Genomic DNA, 21,838 nt, shown 5'->3' on the forward strand with positions numbered 1-21,838 from the left:
GTAAAGGTGGGAGCTGAACCCAATGGATTCTGGGAATATGGTGGCTGTTGCCCTGGCGACAGGTCTGTAGATCCGCCCATATATCTGTCGTGCTGGGTGCTAACACTATGAAAATAGGTTTCATGCATCAAATAGTTTCTTTGTTTGTTTTTTGGTTTTGTTGAGACAGGATCTCTCTCTATAGCCCTGGCTCTCATGGAGCTTGCTGCGTAGAACAGGCTGGCCTTGAACTCACAGAGATCCGCCTGCTTTTGCCTCTATAACCAGCTTCAGGTACCCATTTTATTTCCAGTGCTGGGGCCTCATACATGCTACATGTGTATACCATGCATGCTCTACCATTGGGCCACACCCATTCCCCTGGTACCTTATACTCCCTGCAGTTACGAAGTCACACATTCAAAGTGCTTTCTAGCCCTCAGAACAGCCTGGTTTTCTACGGTAGTTTCTAACTAATAGTGCTATATACGTGGCTTTAGAAGCCCGAAGGAAATTCCAAACATACCCAGTAATACCAGCCCGCACAGGAGTAGTGCTAAAGATAGCATGAATGTAGTAGAGATTCACATCCTTGTTAAAGGACGATACCTTCTCTCAGCACCCTTCTCAAGAAGGTTCCATGGACACTAAAGTGTGATTTCTATGCTCAATTAAAAATATTGTAAGTCGTGGATGAAGCTCAGTGGCAGAGCATGTGCTTAGCTTATCAAAAGACCCTGTACTCGATTCCTAGCACTGGAAAAATGAAACTAGTGTTTCAAAAATGTTCTTACAGTTCAAGGTCATCAATGTATGTACAATTTAACTACCATATGTGATTAAGGTAGATGCCAAGGATGGTTTTTAACCAACTGCAAGGTAAAATAATATTAATGAAGGCTGACTGTGTCTAATGATATCACTTCAGGGAAATACAGCTATATTTCTGAAACCTATGTGAAAATAATGTTATTACTCTGTGACTTTTTTGATGAGCTTAGTCAGCTAAATTTTCATAATGCTGAGAATTCTGATTTGAGCAGATACATGACTTTAAGCTGGTATAGAAATTTCACAGTGCAATAAGCAGGCTGACAGATACAGGAAAGACGTGTATGAGGCTGGACAAGAGATTAACATATGTAAAATAGTTGGGAAGGACTAAGTTATAGTGAATTTTTAAATAAAGCACACTGAAATTTCAGCAAGAAACTTCTCCAAAATTGAAAGGAAGTCCAGAGAGAGGGTGTAGTTCATGTGGGAGGGATCCCATCTATAGAGCTTTTCCAGCATGTACCCTAGGTGGCAACCCACACAAAATGTATTTCTGTGTGACATTTGATAGTGTCTCCAAGATCTTTTTGCTTTCTCATAGAATGAAGACAAAGTTAGAAATGGTGTGTCTGAGAAACTTCAAAAGGTGTAGACCTCCCGATTGAAGCATAGCTGATTTGATTCATTTTTCTTCATAATAGTAAGTATAAATGTGTACAGTGCCGAGTAGGTCAATGTTGGCTTGAAGTCTTTGTTGAACAATCTACTCCTGTCAAATCTTTTTATCATTGCTTATGCTGTTTTTTCTCCATGTATCAGTATCTTGAAATATTAAATGACTATAACTCTCAAGAACTGTAGGGAATAACTAAGATCATATACTCAGGCTGGAAATATGATCCACTCTTACTTTCCATTACAAGAAATCCCATTGTAGTGTTCCTGGCAGACAGTCATTTTATCCATTGAGACCCAGCTGGGATAGAGACCTGAAATTAGATGATTCTAGCCTTGCATGGTAGCACGTTTATAATCCTTCCAGAAGTTCAAGGTCAGCCTTGGCTACATTATCAAATTTAGGCCAGCTTGGGTTACATGAGATCCTTCCCCCTCAAACATGCCTTTCTTTATAAACCTTCTACCCATCTGGTTCTGCCACTGAAACAAACCCACATGTCCCTTCATCCATGAGGTGCACGTTGCTACTTTTTGTAAGGAGACATAAATACCCATTCACCCAGATGAGGTCCCTACAGGTCAATCCTGCTTGGTAAACCAATGGGCTTGCTGGGGTTACTGACAGGAAGACGCCACAGCACTGGCAAACCGCACTGTTGTATAAGTCCTCTTTCCTGCAGCCCCTGACTCGCCATTCTCCCCATTCTAACTCCCATCTCCTCCCATGCCTTGTACTAGCATACCCCAAAACTGTGCAGCTCCAGGGAGGGGCAAGAGAGGAGTGGGAGATAGAAGCTCAGCTGAGGGTCCGATGCTACTCCGTATGCATTCTGGAGGGAACGCAGAATGTTAAGAGCCCCGTTACCATTAGCACAGGCCTAGCCTCTGTACCATGTGTCTTACTGCATTACAATGACCACACAGCCCAGCTGTTCTGCGTGGCCCACAGTAGTGCCTGATCCACAGGTGTCCAATGTCATTTCAGGCTCCAGAGCACACAGACTTGTCCCCTTCTGTCCCTGCTGACTGTCACCCCTTCTTCATGGTCCTCCACAGGAGATGGTTTGAGGGAACCACTCCTGATCATTTCTTTTGTCCCATTTCATCTTGAACTGGGTGTTAGGTTCCAAGTAGGATCTAACTGAATAGGAACAAAACTGATGGCCCCAAATGATCTGAGATCACAGTTAAAGCATGGCCAAAGGATGGGCCATTATTAGGGCATAATGGTTATCATATGACTGACTCAGTGTACACACAAGGCTAAAATGCATAAAGGCATTTTTATATATTATTTCATCCAATAGTGTTTTCTATAATTCCTTTCTATTGAGTTTGCAGTATTTTGTGACCAAATAACTATTAGAACATTCTGTTAACATGGTGTAATTCTCTCAGGCCCAGGATGGAGAGCAGCAAGATTAGCTGCAGTGAGAGGAAGACAGGATGAAAAGAGTCAGGGGTCATAGCTACTAAGCTAGAGGAGAGCACAGAAGCCCTATCAAATTTTATAGACAAATAGAGGAAACTGGATATATGGTACTATTCCCAGAGAAGTCCATGCCGGGTGGAAAAATGAGGGATCGAGGGGTGTCTTAAGACGTGGAAAAGCTGGCAAGAATGTGTGGTCAGATGGGCAGGACATGCCAAGGATGTCAACACAGGAGAGAACTGACCTGTAGCAGCCTCCGTAACAGGCTCCTGGGATTTAGCTTGCAGCACTTTTAGAACCAGCCTGGGATTTAGCTTGCAGGCACTCCTAGAACTCAAGGTTGGGCACCCGTCTCTCCAGGAGAACCAAAGAGGCTTCTCTGAGATGGTCCCAGAGAAATGGTACCTAGAGAGTCATTGAGGCCCTGGAGAAGTGATGACTTACCACTCGGGAAGGCAAGAAGAAGCCCTTGGACACAGGGTAGGTGCCCTGCCAGTTACTGTGATTTTCTTGCTGTTGTCTGACCAAATGCCATGGAAGATCCAAACAGTCTCTTGGAAGTAACTCTCTGCCATCTTACAGGTAGGTGGTCTAGATCTTAGTAATTAGTGTTTGTAAACACAAATGGCATAAGTGATGCTGAACTGATTGATGTTTTTGAGGACTTGCTACATTACGGATCTGACCCTTATTCTCACTCTGCCTCAGCCTCACCACAGTCACGTAACCTTGTCTGTCATTCCTAGTCCCACAAGGTTACATGGGATAAATAGGAAATTCACCTTAGACCCCAGAGTGTCATGAACACACTAGAAGGGTTCACAGAAACATTATTGATGAGATCATTTATTTTAAAAAGGTCTGGGTTCTTCTCAGTGTGAAAAAATAAAATACACCTTGTTATGAAGGGTAAGAATAATCAGCAAAGGGCAGTGCCATCATCGTTGTCCCTTCGCCTCTGTGCTGTCCTGTTAAACACAAAGCCCCTTTGTTCTCCTCAGGGCTTCTCTTCACCACTCCCTTTTAAGCCACTGCTGTTGTTTCTCCTCTTTTAAATCCCTGAGGTTTTCACAGCCAAGTACTAAGTTACATGTAGTGAAGGCCGTAGTGAAGGCCAGAAAGGGGAAATTCATTGAGCAGCCATTTGCCTTGTGAAGAGTGGGTAGAGTCCTCCAAGCCTGAGGGACACTTTCATGAAGCAGAGCTTGCACAGAAAGGCCCTTTGCAGGGGGTCAAAGTGACCCTTAGATGGCAAACAACCATCCAGGCACAGGCTCTATCGGGAAAGGGACTTTCTGGGGCTTTAGACACACAGTGTAAACACAGTCTTGGAGTGAAGACACAACAGAAAGTTAACTGAAGATCTACCCCCTCAGATCTACCCCCAAAGCCCTTTATAGATATGCCACCAATTGGTCCCCAAACTTTATAGTCCAGTGTGACTTAGGTTAGAGATAAAACCAGAAACCTTATATTCCTTCCCCACACCCATCAATCCGTGGGTTTCTCCCATCTGCTGAGGTCTCGCTGCTGAGAAGGTAGAGTAAGTGTGTATGAGCATTCGCATTACGTGCATACACTCTGGCCCCTTGTGGTGGCCATGCAGTGTCATCCCAGCAACTAGAAGGTGGAGACAAGAAGATGGGGGGAGCTTAGGGGGAAGCACCGGCCTCACGGCGAGTCCGAAGCTGAGCTACACGAGGCCTTACCTCAAAACACACACACACACACACACACACACACACACACACACACACACACATGGTTTCAGCAGTGTCTCTTCTCTTTCCTCCTCCAGTTTCTCTTCTCTACAAGGGAGTCATGATTACACTAACAGAGTTAAAATGCTTAGCGGACGCCCAGTCATCCTACCACATACTGAAGCCGTGGTGGGACGTCTTCTGGTATTACATCACCCTCATCATGCTGTTGGTGGCTGTGCTGGCCGGAGCCCTGCAGCTCACCCAGAGCAGGGTTCTGTGCTGTCTTCCCTGTAAGGTGGAATTTGACAATCAGTGTGCTGTGCCTTGGGACATCCTGAAAGCCAGCGAGAATGCATCTTCTAACTTGGGCCTGCCGCTCCCGCTGCCGCTCAGGATCCAGAATGACCTCCATCGGCAGCAGTACTCCTACATCGATGCTGTCTGCTACGAGAAGCAGCTCCATTGGTTCGCCAAGTTTTTCCCCTACCTGGTGCTTCTGCACACGCTCATCTTTGCAGCCTGCAGCAACTTCTGGCTTCACTACCCCAGCACCAGCTCCAGGCTGGAGCACTTTGTGTCCATCCTCCACAAGTGCTTCGATTCTCCATGGACCACACGTGCCCTGTCAGAGACAGTGGCCGAACAGTCAGTGAGGCCCCTGAAGCTCTCCAAGTCCAAAACCTTGCTCTCAACCTCAGGGGGCTCTGCCGACATTGACGCCAGCAAGCAGTCATTGCCCTATCCACAGCCAGGCTTAGAGTCACCTGGCATAGAAAGCCCAACTTCTAGTGTCCTGGACAAGAAGGAGGGCGAACAAGCCAAAGCCATCTTTGAAAAAGTGAAGAGGTTCCGCCTGCATGTGGAGCAGAGGGACATCATCTACCGGGTGTACCTGAAGCAGATAATCGTCAAAGTCATCCTGTTTGTCCTTATTATAACTTACGTCCCGTACTTTCTCAGTTACATAACTCTTGAAATTGACTGTTCGATCGATGTGCAGGCATTTACAGGCTATAAGCGCTACCAGTGTGTCTACTCATTGGCAGAAATCTTCAAGGTCCTGGCTTCGTTTTACGTCATTCTGGTGATGCTTTACGGTCTCACATCGTCCTACAGCCTGTGGTGGATGCTGAGGAGTTCCTTGAAGCAGTACTCCTTTGAGGCTCTCAGGGAGAAAAGCAACTACAGCGATATCCCCGATGTCAAGAACGACTTTGCCTTCATCCTCCACCTGGCTGACCAGTACGACCCCCTGTACTCCAAGCGCTTCTCCATCTTCCTGTCGGAGGTCAGTGAGAACAAACTGAAACAGATCAACCTCAACAATGAGTGGACCGTGGAGAGACTCAAGAGCAAGCTTGTGAAAAACTCCCAGGACAAGATCGAGCTGCATCTCTTCATGCTCAACGGCCTTCCAGATAATGTCTTTGAGTTAACAGAGATGGAAGTGCTGAGCCTGGAGCTCATCCCTGAGGTCAAGCTGCCAGCTGCTGTCTCTCAGCTTGTCAACCTCAGGGAGCTCCACGTGTACCATTCGTCCCTGGTGGTCGACCATCCTGCCCTGGCCTTTCTAGAGGAGAACTTACGAATCCTCCGCCTGAAATTTACCGAAATGGGGAAGATTCCACGCTGGGTGTTCCACCTGAAGAATCTCAAGGAACTGTACCTGTCGGGCTGCGTTCTCCCAGAGCAGCTGAGCACCATGCACCCGGAGGGCTTCCAGGACCTGAAGAACCTGAGGACCCTCTACCTGAAGAGCAGCCTGTCCCGGATCCCTCAGGTGGTGACAGACCTGCTGCCCTGCCTGCAGAAGCTGTCCCTTGATAACGAGGGAAGCAAACTGGTCGTGCTGAACAACCTGAAGAAGATGGTCAATCTGAGAAGCCTGGAGCTCCTCAGCTGTGACCTGGAGCGCATTCCCCATTCCATTTTTAGCCTGAACAACCTGCATGAGTTGGACCTGAAGGAAAACAACCTCAAGACAGTAGAGGAGATCATCAGCTTCCAGCACCTGCCAAGCCTCTCCTGCCTGAAGCTCTGGCACAATAACATCGCATACATCCCCGCACAGATCGGAGCTCTGTCTAACCTGGAACAGCTCTTCCTGGGTCACAACAACATCGAGAGTCTGCCCTTGCAGCTTTTTCTATGCACCAAACTCCACTACTTGGATCTAAGCTATAACCATCTGACCTTCATTCCGGAGGAAATCCAGTACCTGACCAATCTGCAGTACTTTGCTGTGACCAACAATAATGTGAGTAAACCTGTCCTTCCTCTCGTCAGCCAGTATGCGGCTATGCTGAGCTTGAGGTGTGTTAGCACGGGGAAGCTGGTGGACAGGCGTCTGTGCTGAGCCTTATCCCGGCTGAGCCTCGTCCCCTGTGACCGTGATAAATTACCAAAGCCCTGAGCATCAGATTTTCATCTCACGGGTATCTGTGGACAACAGCGCTCAGCAGGTGTTCCATTCATCCTCTCCCCTCATTTCCTGCACAGATACCACTGCTAAAGCACTTAAACTCATTTGTTAGTGGTAGCATAGCTGACTTTTGTTTGGGAAGATCTTGAGTATTTAGAAAGCTTTAGGTAAGTAGGAAATTACCAAATTTTAGAAAATTTGAGTAAATTTTTTTATGTTACCAAAAATAACCCTTTAAACTGGTGGTACTATAAATTATTCATAAATTCTTATTGTTACACAGTTAGAAAAAAAAATACTTGCAGTCTACATGTGTATCTAAAAAGGCAATTCAAAATGAAAGGCCCGGTTCCATAATGTGCGGCCAGGGGCTTCCTGGAGTCTTTCTCCAGCATCCACATTTAAGCACAAACCATAATTTACAATAATTAAGGAAGGGAGCTTGTGTTGTCCTTTCAAAATGCTGAGACTCAGACATAAAAGAAGTGTGCCCCTCCTATGATAAGTGGGAAATCCCTTAGAGTTTGAGAGTTACGATTACAGTAGGAGCAATTCAGACTAGCAGTATACATGAGTTATCCAAAAGCCCATTAAAATACGCATTGTATGACAGCCCTCTGCAGATATGCACGCACACACACACACACACACACACACACTTCGTATTTTTTTCCAAATTAAAAACAGCCATTATGCTTTGTGGGACATGATTAAGCAAATTGAGACCACTGATACTTTTGATGCCGAGTTTCTGAACTTCTTGGCCATGTCTGAAAGTGTTATCACACACAAAGGAGGATACATTATAGCATAGGAAAGTCTTAGCTTTCTAATTGGCCAAAGTAGAATGGTATAGCCTTGTATGGGTCCTCTGCGAAACCTGAGAGGGCCTATCGCTAAGCACCCCGGGGTGAACATGACACCTGTAAATGGGCCAGGAACACTTCCTTCAGAGTGTAGAATAAAGAGCAAAGGGTTGGGATGACCATTGAGGAGGATACGCCAGGGTGGAGGTTTCCCTGTGGTTCCCCACCACACCCCCATGTCTATGCACACAGTAAACTCTAATCAAAGGCAGTGAGTCACAAAAGAAAGGTGTTAGGTCGGCTCAGCTGGGAAGGGTGCTTTCCACCATGCCTGGCAACCTGAGTGTAAGGCCCAAGTACCTTCATGGTGGGAGGAAAGAAAGATATTTCTTACAAGTTGTCTTCTGACCAAGACATTAGTTTGGCTCACGTGCATCCTCCCCCATAAATACATACAGTAAATGGATGGATGGATGGATAGATAAAGATAGGTAGATAGATAGAGTTAGGTAGATAGATGATAGAGAAAGAGATGATTGATAGGTAGATAGATGATTGATAGATAAATAGGTAGATAGATAGATAGATAGATAGATAGATAGATAGATAGATAGATAGATAGGTAGGTAGGTAGGTAGGTAGGTAGGTAGGTAGGTAGGTAGATAGGGCACTTGAGGAAAGGTGTTTCAGAGAGAGTAGAGGTGAGAGATGAAGATCGCAGGAGAAACTTTCTTTAACAGAATGTATGCTAGGAATTGGGAAAGAATGAGTAACTTTTAAAAAAAAAAAATATTGTTGTAAGAAGAAATTAGTTTGGCCAGGCAGTGGGAGGGTGGGGGAGAGGCAGAGAGAATATTCTGCAGTATTCATGTTCAAATATTTCAAATGTTAGTGAATGGAAAGTCAGGGTACACTTTCTCATCTGGCCACACCGTCCCCAGGAAACTGAATGTGCCTTTGATGGGAAGAAGGTGCTGATGGGACCCATCTAGACTGGTTTTCAGGCACTTAATGGGATAATGGTTAAGAAAGGGGGGGGGGGAGTTCATGCTTCAGGTGGAGATGCCAATATTGAAGTACCATCTAATCTTAAAATTCTCACAGTTCTGTACAGGAAACTGAAGTATTCATGAAAATTATAAAATAGGCATTCGTAATGGGTTTATTATAGTATGAGTAAGATGACACTACGAGGACAGTAAGCAGCACATAGTATCACTGGAAAGTGAAGTCTGCAGAACCAAACCTGGAGAATAGTCAAGAAGAAAGAACCAGAGCTGAGATCAAGCACGGCCTTACAGTTCTAACAGCACTCTCACGACTGTGCTGGGCCTAGACGCCGCCCTAGAAACTATGGTAGTCCCTGCCTCCCACTGAAGGGATTCCGTGTCATTGCCGTTTCCTCTCTGCAACAGTGCCAGTCTCAAGTTCAAATGTGAACATCGCATTCTCACATCTGGAACACCATTCTCTGATGCAAGGGACCCGGGGACACAAGAATAAGATAGTGTCTGTTTCTTGAATAGCAAGCTTTCCACCAAGCTATGAGTAGAGAGTCCCCAAGCCAGGGCAGTCCTCCAGGGACAAGTGTTCATGGCAGAGCCTCTACACAGGAGAGTAAGAGGGTTTGCATGGGAAACAGCCAGTGTGTCTTTTTGAATCAATTTTTATTTACCTGTGAATACACGCTTTGCTTCTCCAAAAGGAGACATGATTTACCACATGGATTTGAGCAAGATTCCTTTTTCTTAGGAACTTGTAGGAAGATCGAGTATTCCATGGAACATACCTTAACAATGTTCTAATGTTTTACTAATGTAAAAACATAAAGGTCATGCATGATGCAGCTAGGAAAGGGGCATGTTCAGAGAATTACGTACAATTTTATAGAACTTCTTTTGAAAATAGGATATCAAGTACTCCAGATTTACACCATCCAGGGTGACCTTGAACTCTTGATCTTCCTGCCTCTATGCAATGCTAATATTATAGGCAGGCAGGCAGGCAGCACCACACGACTGTTTACACACACCTAGACAGTGAACACAGAGCTTCATGCCTGCTAGACAAGCACTCTAACACCTAGGGGACATCCCAGCCCACAAATCATGTTTACAAAACCTGCTGCTCTAAGCCAAATGTGTTTGGTGCTATGAACTTCAAGGTTAACTAATTTTTTTTAATGTAAATAGCTTAGCTCAGGATAGAATTACTTAATTGGAGGGAAGGCTTCTCTTCCTAGCAGGGCTCCTTCCTGACTTAGGAACCTCAGGTTAGAGTAGCTAAGTTAGGGCCATGCACCTCAGCTGGTGCTGACTGCAATCCTCAGACGCCACCTCAGTGACCCTGGTGCCTCTGCATCCTTGTGCCATCCCTCTCCTCTCTTAGGGACCCTCAGCAGTCACACACACCACAAACTCAGAGCTATGGGAGAAGATTGGGAATCTAGTGGCATAGGCAGAGTGGTGCCGGCAGTCACTCAGGATGAACACCTAGGGAAAAAATGTCATTACACATTTGGGGGCCACAGGAGGTTGGAGGAAGAAGGGGACTATGAGATTCCCAGCTGCGGTGCGTGCTGGTGTGCTCTCCTTGCCACCTGGGACACAGGCATCCTTGGTGTGCACTACTTCTCCAGACTAGAGCTGACTCTGCTCCCTCAACAGACATTGGCTGAAGATAATTTGGGGTTGTTAAAACCAGGGAGAAGAGTGTTATTTATTGGCAGCTAGAGACAAGGAAAGCTGCTAACCATTACAGTGTACAGGCCCACAGTCAGAACTGTCCCACCCAAAATGTCCACAGCTCAGAGGCTGTCTTCATGCAGGCTGCCTCAGACAAAAAAGCCGAGAGCCCCTTGTGGTGCTCAGCACTGCATCCCACAACCTGTGGTGCTCAGCACTGCACTCCACAACCTGTGGTGCTCAGCACTGCATCCCACAACCTGTGGTGCTCAGCACTGCATCCCACAACCTGTGGTGCTCAGCACTGCATCCCACAACCTGTGGTGCTCAGCACTGCATCCCACAACCTGTGGTGCTCAGCACTGCATCCCACAACCTGTGGTGCTCAGCACTGCATCCCACAACCTGTGGTGCTCAGCACTGCATCCCACAACCTGTGGTGCTCAGCACTGCATCCTACAACCTGTGGTGCTCAGCACTGCATCCTACAACCTGTGGTGCTCAGTACTGCATCCCACACTGCATCCCACAACCTGTGGTGCTGAGCACTGCATCCCACAACCTATGGTGCTCAGCACTGCACCCCACAACCTGTGGTGCTCAGCACTTCACCCCACAACCTGTGGTGCTCAGTACTGCATCCCACACTGCACCCCACAACCTGTGGTGCTCATCACTGCATCCCTCACTGCACCCCACAACCTGTGGTGCTCAGCACTGCATCCCACAACCTGGGCAGCTGGCACCCACAGAAGCCATTCAGTACGTGTTTCCTGAGTGCTGGGGAACCCCTGAGACTTGGTTCCCCGTTGTTAGCATGTCTCCCCAGTCCCAGCTGAGCGTGTCTAAGCAGGACCCAACTCTGAGGTACAAGGAGCTCTGACAGGAATAGCTTTCAAAGCAGCTGGTTTGTGCCTTTCTGCTCCACCTGCATCCTTCAGTGCTGAATCCACACATTCAGGTAACAGTTACATCTGTGCCTGAGAAGAAATGCAGTAAGCATGCAGACCTTCCTTTGCTTGTGTCTTATCTCAGTGTGTAGTGGTGATCAACATGGACATTAGGCATAGCAGTGGGAACTTCAGATTTGGCTGAGGGGGGAGGGAATATGTAGAAGAGGGGAGTTTTGAATGGAATGGTCTTTTAATGCAGTTTTTGAGATTTTGACTTTACATGAGAAGCAACCTTTGGAGGAGACTCTGAACCATCGCAGCTGGCTCAGCGGGTTTACATTATGCCATCAGAGAACTGCTTAGTGCCCCTCATCCGTTCACAACAACACTGTTTCCTGAACCAAAGAGCTAACAGCAATCCCACATTGTCACAAACCAATATAGATGAGCTTTGTGGTCTGCTCCTCCATTGCAAGGCTTCAGTGGAGCAGTGAGTTGATGAGATGGGATGTGCTCAGCATCGTCCTTGGAAGTCTCTGCATGCTGAATCCATTCCACTGCACACGTAGATGTCCTGTTGTTCATCATGTAGGAGAGCATTCAGGGAAAGATTGACCCAGTTTGCAGGTTATTTACCGTATTTGACATTACCTCACAGTGATACGTGAATCCTATCATAGATGTGAGGGAACAGGAAGAAGGGCAGACGCTCAGAAGTGTGTCTGTGGAGTGTGTCTGCGGAGTGTGGAGTGTGTCTGTGGAGTGTGGAGTGTGTCTGTGGAGTGTGGAGTGTGTCTGTGGAGTGTGGAGTGTGTCTGTGGGGTGTGTCTGTAGAGTGTGTCTGTGGAGTGTGTCTGGGGAGTGTGGAGTGTGTCTGTGAAGTGTGGAGTGTGTCTATGGAGTGTGTCTGTGGAGTGTGGAGTGTGTCTGTGGAGTGTGGAGTGTGTCTATGGAGTGTGTCTGTGGAGTGTGGAGTGTGTCTGTGGAGTGTATCTGTGGAGTGTGGAGTGTGTCTGTGGAGTGTGGAGTGTGTCTGTGGAGTGTAGAGTATGTGGAGTGTGGAGTGTGTCTGTGGAGTGTGTCTGTGGAGTGTGGAGTGTGTGGAGTGTGTCTGTGGAGTGTGTCTGTGGAGTGTGGAGTGTGTCTGTGGAGTGTGTCTGTGGAGTGTGGAGTGTGTGGAGTGTGTCTGTGGAGTGTGGAGTGTGTGGAGTGTGTCTGGAGTGTGGAGTGTGTGGAGTGTGGAGTGTGTGGAGTGTGTCTGTGGAGTATGTGGAGTGTGTCTGTGGAGTGTGGAGTGTGTCTGTGGAGTGTGGAGGTGATGAACACATGTACATACTACCTGTGCCTTCTTCATCTCTGCTTCTGTTGACTACTAAAAATAAGTTTTTTGTTTCATTCTCTAAGAAAAACAGTTTAGGATGTAGTCTTGCCTGCCCTCGGGGGCTCTGAGCATTGCTCATTGATAATAAGTTCTTTATGAGGACTCTGGGGAGTAATTTATTTCTCAGTAATTATGATTCTCCTGGTTACTGGCTTATTTTCTTTAATCTATAAGTGCTTTCTCTTTAAGAATCACATTAGGAGTGTTTGCAACCAAATCATACGTCCATTACTCAGGAGAGCGTGGATCTTCACAGAGGCACTGGCCACTGCTCCATTAAATTTACAAGCAAAGCTATGCCTTCCCTGTGGAGCTGCAGCTGTGTTTTTGAAGAGAGGGTACAGGAACATGATGAGTACATGAATGTGCTACCAGAGCCAGTCAAAACTGGCTTCACCTACTTCCTTTCTCCTTGTAGATCGAGATACTACCAGACGGGCTGTTCCAGTGCAAGAAGCTTCAGTGTCTACTCCTGGGAAGAAATAGCCTAACAGATTTGTCCCCTCTGGTGGGAGAGCTGTCAAACCTCACCCACCTGGAACTCGCTGGTAACTACCTAGAGACACTGCCTGTGGAGCTGGAAGGGTGTCAGTCCCTGAAAAGGAGCTGTCTGATTGTTGAGGACAGTTTGCTTAATTCTCTTCCACTTCCTGTGACAGAACGTTTGCAAACTTGCTTAGATAAATGTTAGCCTAAAGATCAGACTCAAGGCAAAAGCAGTTCTAAAAAGGCCCCAGGAAAGGAGAATAAACTTTTCTAAGTTATAAAGATGAAAGATGGCCAATGATTACAATACACCATAACCAAAAATCTTACCAAATAACCGAGTGTCTGTACCAAGTAGTAAAAAGATATCAACACCGGAGTTTTGTGAATAACGAATGTTTAAATTATTGAGATGTAAAAAGTATACATTGAAGGTGGGTTGAGAGGCATGCTGGTCTAGAAACCTTACCTTTCACGTTTTATCTGCAGGACTGTCTCTCTCTCTCTCTCAACCACTTACTTACTTGCATACATGTTTTCACATTTGCATACATGTTTTCACGGGACCTTGTAATCTGATATTTAACTCCATGGAGACTTGTTAGTATAAATCTCCTTGATGTATGCTCACCACTGGCTTTGATTTATATTTTTTCATTTTTTAAGCAGCATGTATCACACTGGGCAGAATTCCATCTTGGCTGACTTCTCTGCTCCTTTCTCATTTTGCTGGAATCTTCATCTGGGTTTCTCTGATAGTCCTGGGGTAGTGCTTATATTTGGCATTTGCCTAGAACAGGAGCCAGTGTTTCTAGGACATGTGCTCTGCTGAGCATCCTAAAAATTAATGCATTCTCAAAATGTCTTCTTATCTATCATCAAAGCCTTTTTAAATATGTTAAAATTTTTTATATGAAATATAAAATATTTTCTACTGTATGATCTCAGATGCTACATCTACGAGAACACTTTTTTGTAAGCAATGAACATGTGCATCTCTGTAAGAGTTTAATGATTCTTGGTTTTGGGCTGATTATGATTCTCATGTTTGTATGCATTCTGCTCCAAAAATTTTTGTACTCTCACACCTAATTACTGCAACCAATTTGGACGATAAAAGCCTTGTGTTTGCTCCCTAATGTCTTTGAGGGTTTCCTCGTGAGAGGACAGTAGGGCCGCTGAATCACCTACCTCTCCTTGTTGTCGAAGAGTACAGGTACAACCCCTCAATTACTTAAAAACTGCGACCGAGGGGAGAGGGCGAGATGTAGATTGGAAAATTGATTGGAAAATACTTTGTAAGATGTAGGGTTTCCCCCCATCTGCATGATCTCTTGATATGATTATGATAGAAGCTGTCTATTCAGAATCTAACTGAGCCCATTAAACTGACATCCATCTCATAGGATGCCTTGTGACCCCTGGGATACATCAAGCTCCTCTTGACAAAGAACTTTGTGTTTGGCCCTTTGTTATCATGCATATTGTTGAATAAATAAAACGGACTGGCTCACACTGGGGAAGTGGACATTGTAGTATGTTTTTCTCTCCTAGGTCTAGGCATTATGAACCCACCTCTTTTTGGACATAGCTGTAATCGATTAACTGCATCAACAAAAAAACTGGAAACACTTCCAAAGAGTCTCCTAACACAGAGCTGTGGCATGTCGTCTTCTAAATATTCTAGAAAGATAAAGATGTCTCTGCTCTTAGTTGCCATATATGCCTGATGTTGAAAAGAGAATTTCATGGAGGAAACCTGAGTAGAGTTAGTTTCAAAGAATATACTGAAGGCCCTAAACTGCTTAACACTATGGATAGACTAAAAGAGACATCTTAGCAAAGCTTGCCTTTGTTAGAATGTCCAAGTTCTCAGGGACCTAGGCATAACTGGCTCTCACTGGGGCCCCATGGGCAGGCCCTGGCTTAGCCAGGCTTTTCTTATTTTTACTGTTTTAATAATGTGAGTTGATGGTTGATATTTCCCAGTAAAATCATCATGTTGACCAATTCCAAAGTTGAATTGTCTAAAGTTTTCAACATAAATGTGAGCGAGGTTTCAGTACTATCAACCATGCTTCATATGTACTAAAAAAATTCCAGCCTAACCAATTCAGACTTTCTAAGCCTACCCTTGATGAAGGAGAAATTCCCCGTGCCTTTGTTTTCCAGTGTATGCATCATTGGCTAACTGGTCTACCTCCTCAAAGCAGTTCCCTGGATGGATTAATCATGAGGTGTGAGCCACTTTCAACACACAAGGCTGTTGTTACTGGTGGAAGCCATATTGCACTTGATACAACAGTTTTAAAGTGTCTTTTGTATTTAACACTGATACATCATTGTTGAGGTAGCTTTTAAATTTAACACTAAAACAATGGACAACACATTTACCACCTGACAGACAGAGATCTGTCTTAACACTGGCTTTGCTAACCTAAGTATTGATAGTCACCTTACTGAAGAAAATAAAATCTTCCAAATTATAAGATTAAAGTCTCATGATGAAACTATTCTTTCCAAAAACCAAATGTAGAGGATCAAAAACAAAATTTTGGCCTATACTAAAATAATATGGGTTCATTTGCATATTAACACAAATATAAAGAGAGATGTACAGCCTCACTTTTGTAAATTTCAGTTTTCAATATGTTTTTTTCAAAAATTGCAAGAGGTTATTGAAGATAGCAACTTTTTTAGTTCATTACTTTTAATCATGAAGTATTCAATTTCCATAAAGTCAACTCTAGTTTGAGAAAGTACCATGTGTTCCCACAAAAGTGGCGTTTTCTCCCCATCTACATCAGGGTGGATTTCTGCAGCATATTGATACTGAATTTTCATTTTAACCTCCTGCGTGTTACCATATTTCTCTGTTACTAATAAACAGGTTAAATCAGGGTACATGAAATCATTGGGCTCTCAGTGATAATGGCAAGCTCTAATTTGTGTACCACTGTGTACTAAAGTGGTTTATGCACATAACATTATTCTTTGACCATGAAGTGGTTCTGCTCGTGTTTCATAATTATGATACCATGTTTAATTAAAACTGCATAATATTGATGGGTTCATTAAAATAGCCAACACTTACTCTGTGGACTTGACACTCTTTCCTTATATTTTCAGTAAATTCTTCCATGTCCACAGTCACGTAGCTCTGATCCATCTGCTCACTGAATCTGATGGACACTGTACAGTAGCAGTCAATTTGTGCTATAGTAACAGTGACGCCTGAGCTTGATCATGCCTGTTTGTAAGAATCCAGCTTCTGGTCTCTCTTCTGTTAATGAACTGCATATTGCATTAGAATATGAAAAATAAAAGACTAATTAGAGAGAGGAAGGAAGATTTATTTTGCATCCTGAATGAAATATATATATTATATATATTTCGACAGTGTAAACAAGCAACTGCTGCAGAATGTCCTGTGTGTAATAGTGTCTTGTGTTACCTGTATGCTGTGCTAAATCAGGGGAGACTGCAGAACAGTGCCCTTCCTGTCTCTTGTCCACGGCATCTATATCTGGTGATAAGTTTCTGCTATGTACCTTTTGCAGTGGACTTTATAAACTCTGTTCTCCAAACCTTTCTTTTTAAAATATGAACAATTTCATCAACACTGAAGTATTAACAGATTATATGAGTCAGAGTGCTGAGCTGAGACAGCTTCTAGTTGAACTTAATTTATCACAAAATACACCATAGCTGAGAAAAGCAATTACGAATGCCTTCTGCATGTTCGTTATATCTAACAGGAACGGTGCAATTTTTTAAATACAAAAATGGTGTAGGGTTAGAATGGATGTGTCTGCATTCATATCTGCTGTGTGTCTATCTTTATATTAACACTGTACAGACTTAAAATTCTAAGTTTCATTCTAAGTAAAAGGATGGGCCAATCTTGGGTAGAGATACTTTGTTTTATTAGCTCCCAGTGGAGGCTGGCATTTGCTCTTTTATCTTCTACCATATACTCAGAAATGTGTGTCTGGAATGATTTACTAGATAAATGTATGATTATGTTCCATGTTTTTGGCCCCTGGATTCAAATCCCTACATTTGGTAGATTTGGGTAAATTTTGCTGTTTTTAAAGTATCTTTTGTGTAAAAAGATTACATTTTTATAATAAATGGCAAGTAAGACGAATTGCTAGAAACTGACTGCTTTGTTTTTGCCTTGTTCTTTCTGCTCAGCTTCCAACACCAACTGCCATCTCTCGATTCTCACACAGCTGTACTATCATTTAATAACATGATGTATTTTCATGCCTGCACATAAGTCTCGATCGTTGGATTTTCTGACTATGCAGCCATGGCCACAGAGTAGCAAACCTTGGACTGTGGGTGGCCTCATTGGCATATGCAAGGATTTGATGAAGGAGCAATCTGTGCCAAATCTCTGATGGCTATTCAGCCCGTACTGCTCCCACATTTCCTCTGGGCGTCTCAGGTTAGATGCTCAAAAGCCAGCTCTGCCTCCTCCTCTTCTTGGCACCTGTCCATGTGCTGTTAATAGCAGCACTGAGCAGTGTGCCAGATAATGAGATCTAAGGAGCTCCAAAACAGACACCTCTCAACCAGCTTAGTGACAGGAGAGAAAACAGAATTACTATACAAACTATGCATGTGATAGTTTGATGTTTGGAACAAAAACTTTCCTAAGCAGGAAAGCCCTTGCCATGAACACATGAGGATCCAAGTGTGGGTTCCTAACGTCCGAGTAAAGTTGGACATGGTGGTCTGCATCTGTAATCCCACACTCCTACAGCTAGATGGGAGGTGGAGGCAGGAGAGTACCCAGAAGCTCAAGGGCCACCAACACCTGAGATCCTCTAACCTTCACATACAAGCACCTGCACTCACATAAACACAAAGACACAAACACAACCCTTTTTTCACTCTGTTACATGAGTATGTTCACACACACCAGAGCCCAGGTAACCACTGGGCACACTCTGTGGGAATATGTGAATCTTGAAACAGAGTACAGAGGAAAGTATTCTGGATTGTAGATTGCCTCTGGCCTCTTGGCTCCCCTAAGTGTAGAAATGGAAAACAGTTAGAAGGTCACAGGCTCCCATGGCCTTCTGGGAAGTGCTTAGGTGAATCAGGACCAGCAGCTGCCAGGAGCCTGCAGTTCCAGGGGCTTCTTCATGGCAGTGTTTGATTCCTTCGTCCAAGATGGCGCCTCAGGACTGTGGTGAGGGGCTTGACTGAGGAAGGGAGGCAGTGTGGGTGCCTGTGGGGCTGGGTTCCAGTCTCTGGAGCTGCAGCTTTGTTCAGTTTTTGCTTTCTTCCCTCAAATCTGTTCCCACTTGCTGGTCCCTAGTCCCTGGTCCTCCAAGTAGCCATAAGCCAGAAAAGGATCAGAAGAATAGCCATTTTCAAGTGTGAACTCTTTAAAAATTTAGGCCAGGCACTGGTGGTGCACACCTTTAATCCCAGCACTTGGGAGGCAGAGGCAGATGGATTTCTGAGTTCGAGGCCAGCCTGGTCTACAGAGTGAGTTCCAGGACTGCCAGGCTACACAGAGAAACCCTGTTTCAAAAAACCAAAAAAAAAAAAAAAAAAAAAAAAAAAAAAAGTCTCCGTTTACCCTCTGTTGTCTCCTCAACCCTTGATGAACAAGCTTTTCTGTGTCGTGACACACAAGCCTGCGCTGAGCTGAGGCTCTAAGTATTTAATGCAGACTTGTGGCCGTGCTCACCAGAGGGCTCAACACACACCATTTTTTACTCTCTACCTCCCTCTGCTGCTGAGAGGAGAGCATCTTAGAAGTTCTCTGTATAGTCAATGTGGCCCCAGGTTCTTCACTGGGGGAACATGCTATTCATGCTACCTGACCTAACAGAAAACAGAAGCGCCCTGGTCATCCCCACTCCCTCACTACACTTTCACTGAGAAACTTCTATCCAGCACTCTGTTGTCCCACATTCTAAATTCCCCTGGTAACTTCTCTTCTGGAAGTTATTGATTAAAGTGGCATCCATAAACACAGGGGAAATGATTTGACAATATGTACAATTATTTTGGCCAAGCTTCTCACCCATGGAGTGAGGGCCCCAACACCACATGTGTAAAATACCTACGAGGTTATAAAGCAGCCTGAGCCAGAGAGCAGCTGTTCTACAGTCTACTCCCTGCCTGGTGTGGTCCTTAAACCAATTTCCTGCTCAGATTTAGTTTCCTGTACCCCGGCCTCAGTTTCAATCACTCCATCTCACATGAGATGCACAAAGAATGCACCATGTGGTGCTTCCTGGCACGGGGGCAAGACTAGGTGTGAGCCCCGGGAGTCATGAAGAATTGGATGCCCAATTAAAAGAAGAAAGACATAGTTTGAATAGCCAATGTAGATTTGATAGAGGGATGAAAACTGGTTTTCTCTGAATAAAACTCACAGGCTTTGATGTCCATTGCCCTCTCAAATACAATTCTGCAGTAGAACAAGAGGCCAGTGGGGATTTAGAGGTCTAGGGAGAAAGAAATCTCACAGCTCAGTCTTTGTGTCATCCATTCCTAACTGTTGAGACAACCTCTTCCCCATGTGGACACCCACCAGTACCTAGATCTCTCTTCTTCTCCCAAGCACTTCCCCTTCTCGGCCCAGCCACCTCCCTTCCAGGATCACATTCCTTCCAATAACACCTCTCCTCGTCCCCTCTGCACCCAGGGCTGATCAGCCTCACCCAGCCTGTGTTCCAAGCTTACATATCCTTGCCATGCCTGAATCCCATCTCCAAGAACATTAAGTAGATACACATTGCTTTATCTTAGCAAGATTAATATTTTCACCAGTCTCTCTTCCTGGAAGATAGTTTCCTGCCATGTTTTTAAAATCTGAAAGAATAGAGTTTACTCAGTATGCTGAATGGGATCTGAGCCAATTTCCTTTTTTTTTTTTTTTTTTAATCTGTTAACCTACAGAATTGCAACCGAAAGCTGGAGTTAACTGGCCCCATATCCCCAGTTATTCTAATGACATTCAACCCTGTAGATTAGCAGCCCTAGGCAACTGTCCAAATGTGCTAACGTCTAGTTCGGCTTGGCCTGGCACATGGTGCCTTGTTCTTGGCCACAACTGCTTCCTTCTCAACAGGAGTTAGCAGGCGACTAATTAAAAGGAGATTTTGTTTTCGAAAAGCCTCGCAGGTGTTAGAGAGTAAAGTAGAAAGGCTTCCCTCCCAGAGTTACCCAACCACACCACTAGGTATCAAATGGCAGCTGTGTGAAAGGAGGTGCTTGCCCTTCTGTCTCCAAAAGGTTTGGGTCACATCCCTGCCTTGGTATGGCCACAGTGCATAGAGGTCTCAGAGCTTTTGAAAGCCATCAGCGGACAATCAAAGTAGTTTTTTCACAATGGACTGAGCCTTTCTTGGGGAGCTGCTCTGTGCAATGGGAAAGCCCAGTGTCGTCCAATTCCATATCCTAGTTTCTGTCTTCTGAGATGGTGAGCCACCCTCTAATCTAGCTCTGCAGATATAGAACTTGCCAGCAAGAAGGCACCGTGAAGAGATTCCCAAGAGGAGGTCAGTGTTTGAGGGGGATCATAATCCTCCTGCTGATGGAAGGAGTGTCGCACACACACACACACACACACACACACACACACACACACACGAGTACAACTGACAAGCATGCAGTTAGCCAAAGCTTTGTGTCTGGAAGATCAGCAGCCATATTTCCTGCCTCACCAGGCCCAGCGTGTTTACTAACAAGCTACACCCCGTTCAGTTACAAACATATCTTCTTATGCACTGGGCATTGCTGCCTCCAGTGCACAGGGCATCGATGACTTAGGACCTGTTCCCATTTCACTCATAAGCAACCCAGCTCTCAAAAGCATCTTCAGTGGCTACCATCACTGAGAATGTCCAGAGCATCTCGCATAAGCTTCATGGATGTTGCTGATGCTTAAAGTGTAAATAGGCAGGAATTCCATTTAACAGGTAAAAAACTCATTCAGGCAATGTGACTGCCATATTGGACTATATGTTAGATTATACAGAAAGTCAATAGTGCAGCTGGGTTTTAAGCTAGAGACCAAATCTTGCACCAAATCTCTACCTTTATATTCTCTTAACACTGCCAAGGTCATGCGTCTTAGAAGTTTTGGGGGTTTGAGTACTGTAATGCCCTTTCTACTGTGAGGGTTCTACATGAATATTCTGGAAAATACTTGCTATGCAAGTGCATGCCAGTATACACACACATTTTAAACACATTTTGGTATAAATATGTTATCCAAATGACTATTTTTAAACTGCATATGTGGAAGCATGCATAGCTTCTATTTCAGAGGCTTAACCTAAAGCTTTGCATATATCTGCTCTCACAGGGATGGCGAGCTCCACTGGGCAGTGTAGCCTAGGGCCCCTGTCTATTGAAGAGTTGTTAACACTGTGGTCTTGCCTCCAGTTGCTAAGGAAACTCCCAGTTTGTGTTTTATTGGGGACGAAGTTACAGATTTAGTCCCTGCAAGTTCTGATTTATTATAGGAAAATTCTGGCAGGCATCTCAGACTTGCAAAATGAATTCCTCACACAGTTCTGCTATGCCACCCTCTCCTGTGGACTTAGCTCCTTGGAGGAGGAGGA

General features: G+C 44.8%; 1 protein-coding gene across 5 annotated transcripts in view; it reads left to right on the top strand.

Annotated features, from left to right (window-relative positions):
* Positions 1-17,384, top strand: part of Lrrc8b (leucine rich repeat containing 8 VRAC subunit B) — a 73,357-nt gene extending 55,973 nt beyond the window's left edge. For all 5 annotated transcript variants that reach the window (XM_031337072.1, XM_031337071.1, XM_031337074.1 and 2 more), the window contains 3 exons: positions 1,355-1,453; positions 4,662-6,823; positions 13,171-17,384. In XM_031337072.1, coding sequence (XP_031192932.1) covers positions 4,685-6,823; positions 13,171-13,443 — 2,412 coding nt within the window. In that variant the 5' untranslated portion in view covers positions 1,355-1,453; positions 4,662-4,684 and the 3' untranslated portion in view covers positions 13,444-17,384. The remainder of the gene's footprint in view (positions 1-1,354; positions 1,454-4,661; positions 6,824-13,170) is intronic.
* Positions 17,385-21,838: the final 4,454 nt, after the last annotated feature.

Source organism: Mastomys coucha, unplaced genomic scaffold, assembly GCF_008632895.1.
Source record: "Mastomys coucha isolate ucsf_1 unplaced genomic scaffold, UCSF_Mcou_1 pScaffold22, whole genome shotgun sequence".
Classification (NCBI taxonomy): Eukaryota; Metazoa; Chordata; class Mammalia; order Rodentia; family Muridae; genus Mastomys; species Mastomys coucha.